At 34.1% G+C, this 22,592-nt stretch overlaps 1 protein-coding gene across 1 annotated transcript in view; it reads left to right on the top strand.

Moving 5' to 3' along the window:
- LOC106665493 (protein dachsous) overlaps positions 1-22,592 on the top strand; it is a 305,122-nt gene that overhangs the window by 36,183 nt on the left and 246,347 nt on the right. Inside the window, exon 2 of the mRNA XM_014391938.2 lies at positions 5,552-7,317. Within this exon, the coding sequence (XP_014247424.1) occupies positions 5,593-7,317 (1,725 nt within the window). The 5' untranslated portion in view covers positions 5,552-5,592. The remainder of the gene's footprint in view (positions 1-5,551; positions 7,318-22,592) is intronic.

Here is a 22,592-nt window from a genome sequence, read left to right as displayed (position 1 = left end):
ACACCGTGAGTTTATCAGAGACAGAATAAGGAAAAATATACCTAGTATGTACATTGAAAAAACAGTCTTGCACTGTACAATGATAACAAGGAGCTACTCACTTTCACAGAAGTCAGGTACTTACGATACCTAGACGCAGACTTAAGAGACAACAAGTTAACAAGAGACCAACTCAATTAACTCTCTACCCGACATTTCTGCGACAGCTATAAACACGCAGAGTGGAAATTTTGGGTCCACCATGCCATACAAAATCCACTTGTTAATCTCCTTACTTGGTCAAAAACCTCACTATACACAGATCCATATTCCTTTAGTAAACGAACTGATTAATCCCACTTCCAAAAGTTTCACATCAAGCTCTTCCAGGTAGATCCAAGGAATAGATCCCTACTGCCTAAGCCCTCTCTAAATTTTTCCATCCTGAGAAACCACAACGTCGCCGTGTGGCTAAACTTACTGTCTATAATAGGTATGTTTATCTGCCACCAAGTAGTATATCCTAATGATCGAAATTTATTTGGCACCTTAAACGCAATCCCGAGACCTACGTCCCTTAGTTCTTCAAGTTGAGTGTTAGTGTTGTCTGCTTTATCTGCGAATGCTAGCCACATTTGTAATATGTACAGGCTAGATATAAAACAGTATTTTCTTGTCACACAGCTCCTCACTGAAGATGGCACAAGAACCGTACCCAACCAGAAAGTGCGAGATTGCCCCATTTATGTGATAGTTGTCGATCAGCGCTATATGAATTGTACTTAAAGACCAACAACTTTAATTTACAATATTTTTTCTTGGCGTTTTCCTTGCTTTTAAACTAATTTAGTTTGTTTGTAAATTAATTTATTTAGTATTTAAACTAATTCGATTATTTTTTCAATGCATTTTTGACTCTTTTGCTTGAATAAAAGCTTGATCACGCAATTCGTCATGTCTAGTAAGGATTTTATGACTTTTCATAGCTCCGATTGCGCATTTTGTCCCATTTGAGTAGGTAATGGGGCAGAAAATTATTGCCAAAGGTCCTTCAAGTTAATTATACAACTTTTTACATTGTTATGGTAATTCCTCATAAGTCTGGGTTCCATAAATGTCCCGGGACAATGGCGACTCTGGAAAGGCGAATCGCCCAACTGACAATTATATTAGCCGAGATCTGAAAGACGAGCACTTATTAAGCTCATATAAACATACTCGTTCTTCTTAGCCATCCTGGATATTATACGGTCACGAATCGAACGGTAAGTTCAAGAGGTGCCGGATAGTTTTAATCCCTACGGGAACTCGGTTGTCAACAGTACTGGATATGTCGTGCTTCGACGGTACCTTAGCTTTTCCTTATCAAAAATCCCGAATGGGGTTGAAAACCCGGCAGTAAATTCATCGACACTGTTTCTTCCTCGGATAATATATTACCGTCCAAGCGTTTATTGCTCACATAGTTGCATGGATAGTTTACGTCAGCGGTTTATTGGCAGGTATGTCCTTGTTAGCAAAGGCTCACTTGTTCCATACATACGGTATTATGTTGTCGATAAAATACGTTTCGTCTTGCAGACAAGATATTTTAATGAAATACCCTTTTTACGCATATTCCTATGGACATTCAACATGTTAAATTATTCAATTTAAAACACAAAGCGTCTATTATTCTCAAAAGATTTCTCAGATCTTCAATATATTATCAACTTAAACCAGTTTAAAAAAAATGTTTAATGTCCGTTCATAAAAAGCATAGAATTCATATTTCATTTTATTATATCCATATTTATGAATCCATGGAAGATTGAAAAGAAAAAACCTGTTGCGTAAAAACTCAATATGGCAAATAGGAAAATAAATCCGGAAGAGACAGATAGAACTCTTCTCTTTCAAAAGGGCTCATATATATGCCAGTTGTAGAGTAAAATACTAAAGTATCCTTATTTATAACTTTCGTAGAAAACTTCAATACAAACTTAAAAATAAACAGAACAAACATTACAAAATATCTATCTACAAGGTGTCCTTTTTAGATGCCCCGGCTGAATTTCTTTTGCACCAATGACTCTATAAAAAAATATATATATATTTATTCTCTTATATATATACAGGGTGAATTGCTACTCGTGCTACAAACTTCTCCAGTAGATTCTTCACCCTAAAATGAACAAAAAAGTTCATATTGTCCATNAATGGTTGAGAATCGGACCATGGACAATATGAACTTTTTTGTTCATTTTAGGGTGAAGAATCTACTGGAGAAGTTTGTAGCACGAGTAGCAATTCACCCTGTATATATATATATTAAATTTTCTACCTTTTTTTGGAAAAAATTAAACGGGTACCTCAGTCCCAGTTTAACTTCAAAATTTAAATACTAAAACACTAAAAACTAAATTCAAATATGACCCATCCTTACACATCATTTGAAAGGATTTTTTGCGCTAAAAACAATGTGTGGAGTTTAGAGACCGTTAGCTAATGATTATTTGGCTGAAAACAATTATGCAATCGGATTTAAAATTGGTCAAAAAATGACAAAGTTATGGCAAAAAGTTTGTAAAAAATGGCATTTGATTTACTACTTATTAATTACATTTCATGCTCGAACTGCATCCTTTGCGTGGAGATGCCAAGATTTGTTATTTTTAATCACTTTTCACCAGTGCTCAGGGCGATAGAGTGAGGGGGAGATGCATTGACAAGCATTTTTTATTTAAATGCGTTTTTTCAAAATTTATGCAATAACGTTTTCATTTTTGGACATATTTAAAATCCTATTGTACCATTGTTTTCAGCGTAAAAATTCTTTAAAGTTGAATACGTGTTACAATTTTTTAATCTAGTTTCAAATTTTTTCCTTTTTTTGGAGAAAAATAATAAGAGTACCTTAGGCCAGTTCAATTTCAAATACGACCCAATACATCCTGGCAAATCATTTGGAAGGATTTTTTACACTGAAAACATGGTGCAATCAGATTAAAATTGGTCAAAAAATGACAAAATTATGGTAAAAAGTTCGATCAAGCGTATTAGAAAAAAAAACCTATCTGCGGATTTATTTATGATGGAATGTCGAGTATCCACTGTCATACCAAAGTAGTCTAGATTGTTTAGTTTTTTCATATATTTTCGTATCAAAAACTCTGATGATTACCCGATTTATTTGCGTGAGTGGTTAATTTTGTATGGACACGGTCTGTGTGGATTATCGTGTACCAATAGATCTGTCGCAACACTTAGGTATGCTGAATATAGTGAAATCGTGATTATTTTCTGTGCATGAATGTATCTAGTGGTGTGAACGAAGGCGAAAGACATCTTGCGTCCTCCCAACCGTAAATTTAGGTTGTGCATAATTTTGATTTACAATTTGCTGAAGGAGATAGGGCTATGCAGTATATCCAGAATTAATGACCCGACAAACTTAGATTACAAGATCGTCTTATTAGTACGATTTCAATTGGCTTAAGATATTTTAGTCAAGTGTGGAAGGGCTATTACATGAGTGGGAAGGTTGTGTTTTTATTATATTTATATTTTTATCTTTCACTCATAAAGGCCCTGGGGTAGAGAGAGGCTGGGCTACAGAATAAAGAAACAAGGGTCAGTTTAACATCCAAAGCCTAGACTTGAATATAACCTGACTGCAGCGTCAGAAAAATCAATTAGAATAGTAAAATGCGAAAAAGAAAAAATAGTGCAGTTTTCCCGCCCTAAAAATATCCACAACACATTATTACAGGTATTAATATATTTCTGCCCTTCAGGAAATAATCAAAGCCCTGCTTATAAGTATTTTAATTGGTAGAAAGCTCGACTTTTCTTGTTGGTATACCCCTAATTTTTGTATTTTTGAATATAATCCTTTTCTTTCTGATTCATCGGTGAACCTGATGATTTCAGAAAAGAAATGAATAAGATAATTCTAAGATTGGTTGTCAACTTAATTGTCATTGGTGATCTTATGGATGGTGATATTAATTATTGCTTATTCGAGTTCGAGCTTTTGGCATACAGGAAGATAAGAACTGATAATTTTGTGCCTCAGTGTCCACGAATTTTTCATAATAATCAATTCGGTACTGAATATACATAGTAGACTAGAGCAGTGTTTACGTGTTCGACTTCTTTTCTAGTAAGTAAATTCTTCTGATTCTAAAGTAATCAGATTCTTTTAAACTCAACTTTAAATTTTCATTTAATAAATGAATAACAAACTCTTCTTGTTACCAATAGCTGCGGAATTATTTTTGACCATTGACCCCATTATAACAAAAATATTAAACAATAAACAGTTTAAGTTTTTATTTTTGTGTGAACTAGAATAAAACGTATTTGTTTGTAGGGAAAGGAGAAAATTATTGAAATATGGAACGTATTACAATAAATATTGTAAATCAATAAGGAAAGAAGCTTTTTAAAACGCTAAGGTTGAAAGTAAAAGGTGTGCAATTGTAAAAGTGCCAAGAAAAAAAAATTAATTAGCTAAAGTAACATATGTAAAATCGTTAAACACGCTTTTTATCGGCCTTTAAGCCTTATATAATAAAACATCATTTAAATGGTAAAAAGAGGCCGAACAAGTTTAAATCTGGAGAAAAATCTATCTGGAACGACTTACTTGCTTATATGATTACGCTCGGATGTGATTAATTACGGTTTAAGCACAGTAATTCCTAGGACGACAAAAAATTAATACAAGCTACATCTTGGAAGTGCAGGAGAAAAAAAGGCTTTGAATTCAGCATGTTTGATTAATTTAATCCCATTGCTTATTGCGGTATTAGCCTATGGAAGAAGTGTCTGGAGATTTTCTGATAGAAGGACGCTCAGCCAGGAGAGAACCAGTAGCTTAATACCTTAAATTATATCAACACCGGGTCCTCAAAAGGTTATACCTGTGATATATTTCTGTTGGGTATTTGAAGGGCGAGGCGTGTATTTATTGTTATAAGTATGATTAATGCACCTTCGGGGATGCTGAAGTGGGCAGGCCGCTTGATCCGTGTAATAAACTTGTCTCTTTCGCCACGGGCGGGGTGGAAGGATAGAAATAATGGGAATGCGGATTTGATGAAATTTTTTACTGAATTGTACTAAAAACGATTAACTATGGTATCCTATTTTATGCTTATAGTTGGTGGAAAGCACCAAGAAAAGTCCTAAACGAGTTGTTGTAAAGAAGGTAAATTTTGAGTAATGGTGTAAGAAGAAGCCGTGGTTATGGTCAGAAAAACTGGCTAACAGCTTGTATTAAGACATCCGTTAATGGCACAGATTAAGAATGTTGAGCTTCAGATAAATAATGAGGCTAGAATGTCGGCTAGACTCCAGGATGACCTCTAGAAATGTGGAGAACCTGCAGTTAGATACAATGTAGTCCAATCAAGACCTCGGCAAATCAGTGCCGTTTTCTGAACGTCAACCGCATTTCTCACACATATCGTTCCTCTGAGACAGAGTACAAATCAATCTCAGGTTATTTTTTCCTTTGTAACTTTCTTTTTCTTTGAATAATTCAAATTTCAATCGAATTAACTGTTTTTTTTTTTTTTGGTTTCAGGAAGGAGAGATGAGGAGGGCGGAGAAAGAGAAGTAGGTAGGATGTGGCGTGCAGTGCTAGCTATTTTGCTAGCGCTCCTTGCGCGGGGCTCTTTAGCAGAGCAGGTGAGAGAGCTGCAAGTTCCCGAAGGAGCTCCGACGGGGACGAGAGTCGGGTTTATATGGGACGGTACCTCCAGTTCGACAAGTCCCCCTTACCTCATCGTCTCGGTCCCGGGTAGTGCGGTAGACTCGGATTTGGACGTAGAGGAAGAGACTGGGGAAATCAGGACAAAAGTCCAGCTAGACCGAGAGACGAGGACATCTTATTCTCTCGTCGCGATATCGAGAGGTGGCGGCAACGTCAGGGTCGTGGTCAGAGTATTGGACGAGAACGACAACGCTCCCACTTTCCCCAGCCCCGTTATGGAAATAGAGTTCCCGGAGAATACTCCCAGGGACGTCAAGAGGACTCTGAACCCCGCGAGGGATCTTGATCTCGATGTCTTTAACACGCAGAGGTATAACATCATCTCCGGGAATCTGAACAACGCCTTCCGCCTATCGTCCCACCGAGAAAAGGACGGGGTCTTGTACTTAGACCTGCAGATCAACGGATTTCTCGACAGAGAGACGACCTCCGAATACAGCCTTGTCATACAAGCGCTGGACGGTGGCAACCCTCCACTCAGTGGGTCTATGACAGTGAATATAACTATACAAGACGTCAACGATAACCAGCCCATCTTCAACCAAAGCAGGTACTTCGCCACCGTCCCTGAGAACGCTACTGTTGGCACTAGTATCTTACAGGTGTTTGCCACAGATACCGATGCCGGCGAAAATGGAGAAGTGGAGTACTCCATAAACAGGAGGCAGAGCGACAGGGACGGGATGTTCAGGATAGACCCTAAAACGGGTCTCATCGCGGTCAACAGACCGCTGGACTTCGAAACGAAAGAAGTTCACGAACTCGTAGTAGTAGCCAAAGATCACGGGGCACAGCCTCTCGAAACTACAGCTTTCGTTTCAATAACCGTAACCGACGTCAACGACAACCAGCCGACAATAAACGTCATCTTTCTCAGCGATGATGCGACACCAAAGATATCCGAAAGGGCTGAGAAAGGCGAATTCGTCGCAAGGATCTCCGTCAACGATCCTGACTCTAAGACTGAATACTCCAACGTCAACGTGACGCTGGAAGGAGGCGAAGACCGTTTCGGACTGAAAAAACAGGATAATTTAATTTATTTAGTCATAGTCTCGATGCCGATCGATCGAGAACTAAAATCCAACTACACGCTTAGCGTCATAGCCACCGACACGGGCACGCCGCCGTTGCACGCATCCCGAACGTTCCACCTTCGGGTGACAGACGTCAACGACAATTCGCCCGAGTTCAGCCAGTCGGTCTATCACGCCAACGTCCTGGAGGTCGCGGACCCAGGGACTTCCGTCTTCCAAATCACCGCCACTGACAAAGACGAAGGCGAAAATTCTGTCATTTCCTACAAGATGTTCGAAGACAACAAGTCCCATCCGCCTTGGTTCCAGATCGACCACAAAACCGGACTCATAACCACGAAATCCCATATTGACTGCGAAACGGACCCTGTGCCGCGGGTGATCGTCGTCGCCACAGACAACGGAAACCCTCCTCTCTCATCTTCAGCGACTGTGCTCGTCACCATTCACGACGTCAACGACAACGAACCTATCTTCGAAATGAGCTTCTACAACGGCACCGTTCAAGAAAATCAAGCCCAAGGACACTGCTTTTTAAAGGTATTTAAATATATTTTACTTACAAATAATATATAAACTTTAAAAATTCCACTATTAGGCTTATAACAACTCGGTTAGTCATACTTATAATAAAATAGTGAAAGAAGTAAAACATCAATCATATATTATAAAAAATATCATTTATATTTTCAATTCATTCATTCATAAATTACTATCATATATGATTATTCAGAAAACATTAAAGCAGGGGTGCTCAAACTTGAACTGCTGGCGATCTACCTCAATATTTTTAGACTACTTACGATCGACTCTGAGAGGCTGCAAGTGTGTGTGATGCAGGGTTGTCGTACATACACGATACACCCTACCTACCTAGGTAGGGTGTACCGTAGCATATATAGATATTAGCTTTCTGCACAATATAGGTACATTATTTTAGTCAAGGTTTGGGTTAGGTTTAGTTAGGTTCTTCTCTACAATATCAATGAAAAAACTCATAGTTATTTATTTTTCTTCTCGAGATCTACTCAAAAAGCACTCGCGATCGACTGGTCGATCGCGATCGACCGTTTGAGCACCCCTGCATTAAAGCTAATTGTAAGTTATATTCAAATTCCGGTTTAATTAGTTTGTCCAGTCAGGAATTCATAGGCAATTACATCATCGTGTTCAGGGCGTTATGAGAGAACGTTACTCAGACACCTGGGCTTCTAAAATCCATCTGACAACGTGATTTCAAGTGCCCCTGAGCTTTGGGCGGCAAAGCACATAGGCAACATAGAAATTCGATTCGTCCTAAGCAGTTTTTTAATCATTAGATGTTACCTCCTCGTCGATAGAATGCAAGGATTGCTTGCGTGAATATAGCTTTCTCCGTCAAATTAACCCTTTTTAATTTCAAAGTTGACCGTTTTTCCCGTCATAATAACCCGTTTTAATTACAAATAATCATTTTTTACCTTCAAATTAACCCTTTTAAATTTCAAATTTAACCATTTTTCGCGTCAAATTAACCCTTTTCAGTTGCATCGCCTTTTACCTTCAAATTAACCTTTTTTAATTTCAAATGAAAATTTCTTATTATGTTCAAATTAACCATTTTTAATTTCAGATAAACTTCCTTTTACCTTCAAATAAGCCCTTGTTAATTTAAAATTATCCATTTTTAACTGCATATTAACTTAATTTTAGTTTCAAACTAAAAAGAAAAACCCTAGGAGATAGTATGAAATGTAAATCAGATAAAGTCAAATTACCACAATTGAGAAAAATAAATATATAATAATTGAGCTCTGAAGAGACCACATGAAAATTAATTACAATTAAAATTTTAAGTTACTATACATATATAATATTAAATGTAAAAACAAATTATTCTTATGTTAATTTGAACAATGTGAAATAATGGCGTTTTTAAAAACAACAATTTCTCACAGTTCTTAAATGAAAAAAAAAAAGCTTTTATTTTTATATGATTTTTAATTTTAATTTATTTTCATAATGTTTTTAAGTGCCCAATTATCTTATATTTACAAACTATCTCCAATTACAAGAAGAATACTTTGTTTTTATATTTAATTTTATGTAATTTAAAATTCTAGTTTTAAATAAGTTCATTTGGTCTTCTAAGAGCGCAATTTTTTAAATTTAAAATTTAATATTTATTTCATACAATCTTTTAAGTATTTTTAATGTTTTAAAGAAAGAGTTAATTTGAGGATAAAAAGTGTAATTTCAAACTAATCCTTTCTTTAAATCATCAAAAATTTGCAATTAAAAATATATGCATTTGAAAAGAAAATAATTAATTCCTAATAAATAAAAAAGGTTTCATTTGAAGTTAGAGTGAGGTAATTTGATGGGAAAAGGGTTCATATGAAATACAAAAGTTAATTTATTCATTTTTTGTTAAAGAGTTCATTTTTAAATTAAAAAAGTTTAATTTCATGGATAAAATCTCGAATATTCAATAATAATGGCAATTCAACAACAATACGTTTTTTAAGATATACCTTGAAAACTATGTATTCTGTTTGAAAAAGTTTAAGATTACATTATTATATTAATGGACTTGGCAAACTTTGTTTAACCTATTTATTGGTAAATGTAAATTAACGCTTCATTTCTTAATTGATTGACTAATTTGAACATTTACTTGTTGCAAATATTGTATGTACTTTTCTTACTTATTCCTTTTATTTTTGTACTCCTACGTGGTACTTTTATTCTCGTAAAAATGTATCTATCTTTTCAATCTCCTGACCTTGCAGTGATGCATTTACGTAACGCCATTTTTACTCGTAAATTTGAAAAATAGTAATAAAGTAAATACGACGTCGCAATAATAATTTAGTTCCTTTCCTGGCTGTAATGGATTCCGACTCGCCTTGTTAGTACAGAAGGGAAAGGTTATAAGCTTTAAGTGTTTGTACGGTGTTGCAGAAGTTCAAATCATACAGAAGGACGCCTACAAGACCAAAAAAAATCTGGGCACCAGGGCGGCTGGGTCTGCTCCGTCGCTTCCATCACGTCTCACCTCGGCCATACTCTTAAGCTCAGCCGGATTTTTTTTTCCGGCACCTTACCCGGTCGCATGATTACAGATTTCAGGACTTGGACGTTATTCAATCCTCACAGAAAATTACATTTTGCACTTTCTTTGGCTTATGTTTAAACGTCTTCTTATATCCTTTTTTTTAATGACTGGTAACAACAGATCATTAATGAGATATGTCTGCACGAATATAAATTTACCAACCACAAAAGCGATATATGGAAACATATGCTTCCTGTTTAGACCGCAATTAATTATGTTAGGCCGATAGCAAACGAAGAGGAATAAGTGTATCGAAACCGCAAGACAAATATAAAGGGCTATTTTGGGCCATATGTTGATTCGTCTGCATTTTTTTCTAGAGTCCAAAAAGAATCATTGATTGCATGTCAATACTTTTAGGCAACACGCGATGATAGAAACGACTTGCGGTCTGAATACAATAATAGTATAATATTTAATGTTACAATACAATTAACAATTAATAAATGCATTGCTGGATAAGGATTATTATTATTATTATTATTATTATTATTATTAATTTTTAAGGGCGTTTTAACGGCTAAGGTCATTTCACGCCCTAACATCCAAACCTTCTATCTTAGGTTAGCTATATCTCTTCTGAGTGCTATAAAGCTCTGACTCCAAACATTCACTCGNCTTGCCCAACCCTGAAACCAGGTTTCTAGAGAGATTCAGGCCCCACACTTCCCAACACTTCCCAATAGGGAATGCGAGCTACAAACTAGCACCCAGCAGACTTGTCTAATCGTCCAAAAAAATTATCCAGTTGAACTCACCTCACCAAAAAACACTTCAAAAAACGCTGGGCTGACAAAGGGACGTCCTAGCTTCCACAACACACCACTGTCATACACTTATTAAACCAATATACCTCAAAACTTCGGTTTTTTCTCGGAGCGGAAATTCTTGTTTGTTACACGTTTTATAGTCAGGTGATCTCTCCCAGGATTATTATTATTATTAAGATTGTTTTTTTGCATGTACAAACAAAAATCTATACTCCTCAGGGTTATGAATGATGGACTGACGATATTATTTATTTTTAAAAAAATTTTAGACGGTAGAAATGCATTTTAAAATACCTAAACATACTAGCAAGTTATATATATCTAAAAAACTCAGGGATAAGGCAAATTTGAATTAAAGAAAAAACTCATATCATTCGTCAAGCTTTCAAGAAATCCCCTTCACCAAGTCTTTGAAACTATTACTAATAATTTAAACGTTTAACAGGTATAAATATCTATTTGTAATACTCGAAACTACGGCTTCGACTACTGTACATTTATGAATTATTCTTTGAAGAGTGAAGATCTACACCCGTCCATTCTGCATTATGACTAAAAACTTCACTCTGGTTTTCTTATCACCGCCAGCACTTCTGTCATTTTTTTCAATCAAAATTATTAATATATTTAATCAAAAATAAAAATTAAAAATTAGAATTTGTAGTATCAGCCAGTCGATCAGATCGATCTTAACTATTTCCTCATAATAGAGTCGCCATAGAATAAATTTGTGTAAAAATAGTTTTTAATTTTTAATTTTGATTGAATATTTTATACTCTAGGAGAGTGAATGTGATCAGGCTTCTATGTAAGTATCGTATGTTTATGTTAATTTATTGGAATGAAAGTAATTTATTAGCGTGAAAGGAAGGGGTTGTTTTACCCAGCCTCGAAGAATTTCGAGTACTCTGTATGAATGATTGAAACAATAAAAAAAATTAACTATGTAAAAATTAGACATAAATGAATACATAAGAGTAGGTGAGTGAGAGAGAGAGAAAGAGAGAGAGGGAGAGAGAGAGAGAAAAAAGGAAAGACAGAGAAAAGAGAGAGAAAGAAAGGGAAAGAGATGCTGACTAAAGGATTAAATAAATTTGTTGAGATAAGTTAAAAATTATACACCTGAAAGTTAGATAAATATATAGATCGATGTGTAACAACAAAAGAGAGAGGGAGAGAGAGAGAGAGAGAGAGAGAGAGAGAGAGAGAGAGAGAGAGAGAGAGAGATCATGCTGTTAGTATCGGATATTGTTTTTATGTTAATTTATTGGAATGAATGTAATTTATTATCGTGATAGGAAGTGAATTTTTTGATCCTGCTCATAGGAATTTCGAAAATTCTGGGGTGAGTGTGTGGCGTCTGGAGAGTAAAAGTAAATTATAGCACGAATGGAGTCGGTTCAATTCGTGAAATATCGTGTATTCTGCGGGAATGTGATCAGTCTTGTTTGTTCGTATAGAATGGCGACTTGTACTGTAGTGTGCCGTTGTTTTGTGTCTATTCTGTAGTTGACAATCTGAGGTACAAATTTTTGAAAGTCGTCTTAGTTTTCATGTAGGCACAGAGAGCCAGTTAATAAAATGAAAGTAGCAGATCGAGACGCTCTATTGGCTACAGGTTTATAAATACGCCTGAAAGACAAAAAAAAAAAGTTAAAATGCGCAGAGCGCCAGCGATGTCCTCCTCTGTTTGTCGACCCTTAACCTCATACACTGCTTAGAGGAAAACTATCGTATTTATTGAGGTTGAAACCATAATTTCGAGTGTTGTTAGTCGATGTTTATATTTGTTAAACGTTGAAATTATTATTAATAATTTCAAAGTTCTGATGAAGGGGAAAACTCTTCTAAAGCTTAACGAAGAGTTATTGTTTCTTTCAAGTTTGCGTAATCCTTGGTTATTTTTTATCTAGCAAGGATACGGCAGGGATAATAGCAAGGATAAATCAATCGGATGCCGATTGTCGTGTAACTCGAGCAAGATCTGTAGTCCGGCGACCTAGGAGCATAAAGCTTTATCCGTAATTCTATCTTAAGCAGTCGGACGGTGAATAATTCACAGGGGTATTGGCCCAGGCTGAAATAAGCTCAGTGAGTTGGAACAAACCGGAACAACTGGATGCCTCCGTGAAGCTCTTTTGGGGAAGATTGGAACGGCTTTTTAATATAGGGTGAGAGCGAGTGTCGCCATTCCGTCGTAAACCCGCATCTTTACGAGAGTCTCCGTCCAGCTCCTTTCGTTACACTGTCCAACCGCCAATTTTGGCGTTTATAGGCCTCTGTAAACATTGTCGCTCCTCAAGGGGTTCGGGACTAATACCCTAAAACCAACAACATCAGAACGATGATTGTAAGGATAAAAAGGATTACTCGATATATCATTTTGTGTCACCTATTGTTTATATTAATAGTGAATATATTTATTAGAGAAAATGTGTATTATGAAAGGATCAATCCTGCGTTAAAGAGTCATCGCTCTTTAATTAGATGGTTTATATATTGTATGCTTTATAAATAGGAAAGAATGTATTTATGACTGAGTGAGTTTGTCTAGGCTTAAAAACTGCATGCGTTAGGGTCTAAATTGACCTAGCTGTTGACAACCCTGAACTCTATAGCTTTCGGCGGTGAAGTGAAAAGTCTAATAGCGAGAGTTCATAAGCTCAAATCTGTACCTCTGTGCGTTTATGTATGCGCAGAATTGATCTTATTTAAATTACATGATCTAAGTTCATTTTTTTGAGTTCATTATTCTAATTTTGTGAGGAACTAAGATGCTTTATTTCAAAATCCAATACCAACACTCCGGATCTTCTAAGGACTAGTCTTTGGCTTTAAATCGAAGTTCTTTCCTACAATCCCACATCTAAACTTTACAATCCATAAAGTTTTACTTCGACATAAACACGTCGTTCAGTTTGGTTTTAACCATTAGCTTAATACAATTATCAGTCGTTTTCGCTTATTCCACAACGGATTTTTATCCTCGCCTATTATTTTGGGCTAATCGACAATTCCAGGCTGATGACCCCGCGGTGCTCAGGACGTTAATGAAATCATGCGACATGTGTCCGACAAGGTTTATAACATCCATTAACGACCGACCCATCACACTTCATTCATGTTCGACGATATAAAACCTTCCCACCTTGGATGAATAAATTTGAGAAAAACATGAGAATGTCGGATCGATTCGAATTATTTGACGCTATTAGGATTCAAAGAGTTGATCAATTTTGACTAATTAAAAAAAAATCAAAATAGCCTTCCTTAATATATTGAAAACAGAAAAACATACTTTTTCTTAGCATTTTTACTTTTTTTTTAAAGAAAAAATCTTCTTCGCTAACAACCACACAGAAGGCAGATAACCAGTCTGCAAATTGGAAACTCAGTATTCGGTTACACAGCAACCAACAATGCTATTTTCCAATATGTAATCGCAGTTGCACCTTAAACCTTTGTTTACCTTTTAACTTCCTTCTTTTAACCAAGGGTTCGTCCTTTAACCTCGAACTATTCAAATAACTAAAATTTGTCTTTTTAAAAAGATAGATCTGATGATGAGCTTGAAATCCGTTGGTGAAGTCAACTAACTGTGAGTCGGAAATATCTTTGGAAAAAGATTGAGCAACTTATCATTACTACCATTTCTACTAAATGTCATCTCTTATTCATTTTTCTCTTTTCTGGGGTGTCATCGAATTTTCTTAATTTTCTTCTTGGGAAGTGTTGACTCTTTGTATTGTATTCTGTGGTATTCTTTATAATTTTCGTCTGTAAAAATTTTGATTTTTTAGGCTGTTCTTTTGATTTTTGATTTTTTTTTCTGGTGCTTTCTTGAATCTTAATATTTTTCTTCTGAGGTGTTCTCGAATCTTCTTAATTATCTGCTTGGGTTGGGACGAATCTTTGTATTTTTTCTGGGATAGTCATGAATTTTCGTTTTTTTTTTCAATTTTTAGCGTGTTTTTTCGACTCTTCCTATTTTTTGTGGGGTGTTCTGGCTCGTACTATTTTTTATTTCTGGGGTGTTATTGAATCTCCCTAATTATCTTCTTGAGTGGTGTCGAATCTTCGTACTTTTCTTCTGGGGTATTCTTGAATTTTCCTCTATTTTTTTCTGAGGTGTTCTTGAATCTCCCTATTTTTCCTAAGGTGTTTCTTAATCTTCCTATTTTTGTTCTGGGGTGTTTTTGAACTTCTTGATAAAACCACTCATTTTTTAATATTGGATACCTTTACCAAACCACCTCTGGGGCAAATAGAACAGCTAATGTGACAGACTAACATCAAACATTGATGACTATCTCAAATATTATATCGTGCATTAATTAAATTAAAGCTATTGTTGGTTTTTATATTCTTGTTTGTCAACTGGAGCGTTCTTTAGCGTACTACGAAATCTTATGATTCTTCTAAATTGGGGTAATTTTACCAAATAACCGCTGGAGCTCTTCTTGTTTAACTTTTGGAGCATCCAGTAACTTCCTAATAATACGTTACAATCAATTAAGTTTGTATAACTTTGCCTAATTACACCTGAGGCAAGTTTATGACTACAGACAAATCTTTAAACCTTGGATTTATTTAAATTAAATCAATATTTATGACTGACCATCTTCTACCTTCTTTGACTTGAGGGTGTTGACTTGGTGTCGCTTTACGAAATCACCTGCGGTTCCTTATTTCTTGATACTTTTTTCATAATTATGCATTATAGAGAAACAAAATATTTTCTTTTTTTATAAGGTTTTTTTTTTGTATTTAGTATCATTTTAACCTTGGAGCAACATCTTTGAGTATATTTACGGGATATGTTCAATAGAAAGGATTTTTTCGTTATTTGGGATGTTAATTTTTAAAAACTTTATGAAGGTGGTTTTAAACGCGCTGTTATACCAAAAGCAGTTTATCCACAGTTGGGATGTGATTGTTCCCCTAGGTTCTTCACATTTTGACCTCGTCAGGGCAGGTATACCCCAAACTGGGACACGAACGGAGCTAAGGTCATGCAGAATGTAGAACTCGTGCCAGTTCGTCCGATTTAGAAAGCGAGGGTCCATAAACACGAGTCGAAATTAATAACCTGGCGATGAAATATCTACAGCCCAGTTCAACAATGCAAGAGTGGGATTTGAAAGCACTTCGGGACTCATCAGGCCGGCAAAAACTGTAATTAGGACAGAATTAACAGGGGAGCCGATATAATGGGAAAAAAATATTTAAAAGGGACAATAAAGCGGTGTAGTGTCTCGGTGGAATGCCGTCGAAGGGCATTGGTTTTTTTTTTTTTCATAGGAGTAACATAATAATTTGCCCCCGTGAAGAAGTTTCGTGCCCGTCCAGTCAGATCCTAATGGAATAACAGTACACCTTCGGCTTTTCTTCCTCTATTTCTTATTTCGGGCGTTCAGAGCTGGAAGAGGGGGCCCGGTCAAAGTGGGGATGGAGCGGAATGTTAATCTGCATAAATGTGATCACCCCTCTTCCTCTCCCCTTCAGCATTAATTCTCATCTTTTTTTTATGATTCTCTTCTATTTTATAATAGCCTATAAGCCATTGAAGTCAGCCTTATTACGGAAATGCTTTCTTTTTTGGCTGAACTGGCAACAAATTCCAATTACAAAGGGGACACGTAAATTTTAAAATATCTGATCAAATAATTTGTAAATTTTACAAAAGAACACTCATTTTTTTAACGTATGATATAAATGTTTTCTATCTTCTCATTGCTATCTTCCTGCTAACCATTCATAGTCATTACGTATTATAGTACAGTTACTTTCGTACTTTCGTATTACAAGTTGTTTTACTCTTGTTTTTATTCATGTTACACGTGAAAAAGATGACCCATGATTTTAACCATGAACACGTACGAAACTTCAAACGGAGGAACGCGGCCTATGCTGGTTTATGGCCCATAGCATAGGGTGAATGAACTCAGAATTTTAAAAATATTTGTCTTGAATTGTCGAAAAGACACAATGGTACATTTTCGCTAGGAAAACATTGAGGCATGTCATAAAAAATAATAGCTCATTAATTCAGTTAGTAATGAGTTACATTTTGTAGTAAAAATCCCTAACAATTCCAAAACCAAACAAAAGACAACTTAGATTACAATTCGACCGGTTCTTACTTTCATTTCGGATGTTTTGCTTTTTTTAATGAAGTGTAAGTGTGTAAGTAATGAACTATTTAAAAAAAATCATTTATCCAATTATTTAATTGCACATGTTTCGTTCAGTAGTGATAAAATTCAGACCTATCGTTCAAATTCACTCCCAAGATATCTTAACTTAAAAACCAGAAGAGGTATTAAAGTAATACCTCAATAAATTTAAGTAATAAAACCTCCTATTTTGTGGTAAAACAAATTCAAATCCAAACAAAAAACATGGATGACCAATTCTGCAGCAAACTGTACAAACTTTCAAAATTACCGTTATTTGGAACATATTTTTAAATTATTTTTTTAATGGAAGATGCTTGTTTATTTACGGAACAATACTCAATTTCTTCTCTTAAGTTCAGTAATGATCAGTTTCAGTTCTGTTGGCCAATTTTCCACTCTCAAAATATTATCATTTTGTAAAGACAAGTTTTTATTTAAGAATATATTAAGGAATATTGTAGAAATAACCTACTGAACGAGGATTAGTACTCGCGTATAGCTGGGAGAACTTTCTCTTGTTAACCCCTCATCACACATGGCCCATTTCGTAAGTAAATTTAATACATTACAAGTTGTAAATAATTTTACAGATTGTAATAAATATATTCAAGTTCAAAAAAAAAATTGCAGTAAACTGGTTAATCTTGCAAAATTACTGTTATTTCAAATATTTTTTTCTTGTATTTTAAACAAGTTGTTTTTAGTCCATCAAGCTTGTTAATGAGTATAATGTATTTCGTTCAGTAAAGATCAATTCCAGATCGATTGTTCAAAATTCCGTCCTAAGATATCCTTACATTGTAAAAACAAGATTTGATTTGAAAAAAAAAAGTTAAATAATACTTTATAAATCTAATTAGAACAGAAGTGTTACTACACTTTTCATATTGGCTACAATATACAGGAGTTCTGACAATTATTTTGATATAGGTGCTCATATTACAAAATCGAAGTTTAAACTTGAATCTATATAAAATAATAATATTTACAAAATAGAACATAGATTAGAATAACTTAAAACCTAATTACACGAAAGAATGAATACATAATTACAATAAAATATAAATTAAATACAAAATCTCTAATAAATTTTGAGTAAATTACAAAAGGAGACTGGATAAGATGTATAAACATAGTGCATAAAATGTTAACAGAAAAAAATATAAAAAAAACTAACAAAAATAGAACATGAATTAAAATAACAAAGTAACTAAAATATTTAAAAAAAAAAATTTCTTGACCAACATCTAAGATGTCTCAACAAAAATCTGAACTAAATAAATAAGCCAGGTTTTCGGAAATAAGTTAGTTCTAGTAGTCATTTTCTAAGCAACCACACAAAATACGTTGATATGTTAAATTTCTTAAGAGCTTATGCTTTTATTTCTTAATTGTTAATAGTAGCAAGAGTTTTATGAGAATTCCGAATAAAAATAGATATAGACATATTTTTTCTCGTCGTTACTTCTATATTCTATATTACAAAATCGAGGTTTAAGCTTGAATCTATATAAAATAATAATAATATTTACAAAGTAGAACATAGATAAGTATAACGTAAAACCTAATTACTCGAAAGAATGAATACATAATTACAATAAAATATAAATTAAATACAAAATCTGTAATAAATTTGGAGTTAAATTACAAAAGGAGACTCGATAAAATGGATAAAACATATTGCATAACATGTTAATAGCAAAACATTTATTAAAAAACTAACAAAAATAGAACATGAATTAAAATAACGTAAGTAAAATTAAAAAAAAAAAAAATAGTTTGACCTAAGATGTCTCAACAAACCCGCAGCAAAAACAAAATAAATAAGCCAGTTTTTCAGCAATAAGTTCTTTGTAGTAGTCATTTTCCAAACAATCATACAAAATCCGATGATATGTTAAATTTCATAAGAGCTTAAGCTTTTATTTCTTGACTATTAATAATAGCAAGCGTTTTATGAGAATTCCGTATAAAAATAACAGATATAGACATATTTTTTCTCGTCGTTACTTCTACAACGTTGTTCCATAAAAGTTCTTCCATTGTATTTACAGGGATAACGCGTTGATCAAACCGCCCGGCGTGACAAAAAAGAAGACGACGCCACGTATGGGAATTTATTAAAAAGGGATTTGCCCTCTTTTATGTCCCAGTCTCTTAAATAATGGCGTTTAAATTCACCCGAACGAAACATTATACACACAATGGGTATAATAAAGCCCGTCTGTTATTTACTATTTGTCTTTGTAAGGGGGGTCATATTTGTGGGGCCGGTCCTTAGCCTTCTACACGTCCAACAGCCAAAGAGGTCCTGGGGCCATTAAGAAAAATGGCACAGCAACCCGCTCTTATATCATTTGCCATTTGGATGTGGCTCACACATATATTTTTAGACATATCTTTTTCTTTATTTTATATATATGTGTGTGTGTGTGTGTGTGGATAGATAGATAAAGGGAGAGAGAGAGAGAGAGAGTGAGAGAGAGGAGAGAGAGGGTTAGAGTGAGTGAGTGAGTGGGCGAGGGAGAGTGGAGTTCCAAACATTATTTTTGCTTCGAATGTAATAAGTAAACCTCAACAAATTTATGAGCTTGACAGATTCATGTGATTACTTTTCAGAATTGATCCCTTCACTTTAGAGCCTAATTATAAAATGCCTTAAAAATCGAAATTTTACATAGTTTATAATTATGTGCCATTTTAAAAGTAGGGGAGGATGGAAGAAACTTCCGAGGGCAACTGGATGATCGGTTCGCCATTAGGCCTCCGCTAATCGAAAAATAATTATTTCTCCCGGTCGTATGTTCATTACTGAACTATCAGGCTTCGTTAACAGTGATTTATTCACGTAAGAATGCTTTCAAAGAAAGTTACAAAGAAAAGTGGGACTTAAAATTTAATAAAATTAGTACTAATAAAATGTTTAGTAAAATACTAAATATGTTCAATAATAAGATATTAAAGCATCTGATCATTTTATTTGACTCAAATGTTCGCAGAAAATATGAAAATAGGGTTTGAAAAGTTTCATTGGATGTTTAATGTTAGGTATGATGATTCTAAATAATTAAGGCCATTAAACCTGTTATTCCATGCAATTTAGTGATCTTGATTCAAGGACTCAGGGCTTGATTTTTTTTTTCAAATTTTCAATAAAACTTTACATTGAACCTTTTCAAAAAGTCCGAATTTTGATCATGTAAATTACTGAAAAATGTAATTTATTGTATTAAAAGTTCGTATTTACGGGCTTTTAGTAGTGCTTAAAATAAATCTGAAATGTTTTTCAAAAAATAGTTTCTTTTGTCTTCTTTACTCGAAGCAACTTTTTATATATCTTAATTCTTTTAAAATTTAAAACAAACCTACGTTATTTTCTTATCCCAATAACAAATCTATTGATATATATATGAGTGTTAAAATATGTGCCACCCAAAGACAGAAACTAAATTAAAGAAACTGATTAGAACCTTGAATGTCGGAGGAAAAATTGAACCATAACCCCATAACCGGAAAATTTCAATTTTTTTATTGTTATAAAAATTCGTATTTAAGAGCTTTCGTATTTTTGTGTAAAACAAATCCTAAATGTTTTTTTCAAAAGCAAATTTTCTGTCCTACTGTGCTTAAAGGGTCTTTTGGTTTTTGCAATATTTTATATATGTTAACTCGTTATTATATTCTTATCCGATCTGACAGCCTGGGTTATTTCATTCCTCAAATTTATTGTTTTGAGATCGTTTGAAGCCAAGAATTTGCGTCTTTATTGTCGGTAAACCGTGAAGTTGAGTAGGTCTTCGAGTCGATGAACTGGCATGTGTGACCAAAATCGTCCTTGTATCAAAAGCGTTCTGGCCTTAACGTTATTTTTGTGATTATGTTGCTTATAATAAATTATCAACAAAACAAAATAGCATATCCTTAAGGAAAAGTATCATTCTTGTTTTTACGAAATGCTTTGGATTTTCGTCTTGAATTAGTTTTAACTTAAGTTCATACGGCTTTCCTCATCCTTTTTACAGTTATAAAAAATACGTTTTTCATCCACCGTCAGTAAACTACTGGGAGAGGATTCTTTGAAGCAAAACCACCGATTTAAGCGCGGTATGTTAAAATTATTGTCGCTTAATGTGTCCAACCACTTAAGCCGAGGTGGCCACCGAGCTTCTCTCAATTAAAAATTTCATTGTAATAAGGCAATGTGTGAACTATGAATTCTTCAAATTTTTCTGACTTACATTCTTCCGCCTGAATCTTGTCCCGTACCACCAATCAGATTAAAAGCTACTGGGCTCTACGTACAAATTACTCTTATTTTTAATTAAAACTTTATTTTTTACTTAGAATACCTCATTTAATAAGACCTAATTACTAGTTTATTATCTTAAGTTAAAAACAAAAACAAATTGATTGATGTCTGATACATGTCATTTGAAATACATGCAAAACTAAGACAACTATGAAAACAATCCCCGATTATGAATGAAAAAAATGAAATTTATTGTATTAAAAGTTCGTATTTAAGGGCTTTTAGTAGTGCTTAAAACTAATCTGAAATGTTAAAAAAAAATTTTTGCCTACACGAAGCGACTTTTGGTTTTTGCAACTTTTTATATGTATTAATTCTTTTAAAACGAACCTACGTTATTTTCTTGTCCCAATAACATATCTATTGATATATATGAGTGTTAAATTATATGCCACCCAAAGACAGAAAACTAAAGTAAAGAAACTGATTAGAACCATGAACATTGGAGGAATCAGAAAATTCGTATTTAAGAGCTTTCGTATTTTTGTGTAAAACAAAACCGAAATGTTTTTTTCAAAAGCAAATTTTCTGTCCTACTGTGCTTAAAGGGTCTTTTGGTTTTTGCAATATTTTATATATCTAACTCGTTATTATTTTCTTATCCGATCAATAAAAATTCGGTGCATGCACAACAACGACAGATTACAAAAATACAGTGCTTAAGATGTAATTTTCTTGGCTCCTCCATCAGAAAAGAAAGCTCGGCCACGTGCATGACATTTTTAAATTTAATATTTAGTATTAGCAAAATTAAAATCCTACGTCCTTAGCCTCCATTGTTATTAACAACATATTTACCATGTAATTAACTTTCTACTCTACTGATTATATGGAGATCGTGAGATGCGGTCTGGTGTGATGTAGGTTAAGAAAAACATTTTTTTTTATCGAGCCAACGTTTCGATCTTTATTGATATCATCTTCAGAGCCTGGGATTTATAAGCATTGTTTAAATTATACAATTACATTTTTTCATCATATACATCTTTCATGTATTTGTATAATTTAAACAACATTTATAAGTCCCAGACCCTGAAGATGATCTCAATAAAGATAGAAACGTTGGCACGATAAAGAAAATGTTTTTCTAAACCAAAACTAAAGCATCTCACGATCTTCAAATAATCATTAATTAACACTAGTCACTAAACACCACACATTTCTACTGTGCACTGTCCATACTAAATACTAAACCGATCGTCTATGTATCTTTGATTACCTTCTGGAGCATAATTTACCTTCCAGAGAAAATTCTGTATCGTAACTTTACCAAACCACCTCTGGAACAACCTACTAAGTACAATATATTTTGCAAGAGAACAAAGACTGAAAATTGCGTAAAAGAAAATGCTTACAATATATATTTTTTCTGTTCCTAGGGCCTGTTTCCAATATATTTTTCCATATTGTATCACCAAAATTAAAAATTTTCTTAGCTTGCCCTTGTGAGTATTGTAATA

Source organism: Cimex lectularius, unplaced genomic scaffold (genome assembly GCF_000648675.2).
Source record: "Cimex lectularius strain Harlan isolate CLEC.00 unplaced genomic scaffold, Clec_2.1 scaffold102, whole genome shotgun sequence".
NCBI classification, from domain to species: Eukaryota; Metazoa; Arthropoda; class Insecta; order Hemiptera; family Cimicidae; genus Cimex; species Cimex lectularius.
This window is presented reverse-complemented; position numbering and strand designations above follow the sequence as displayed.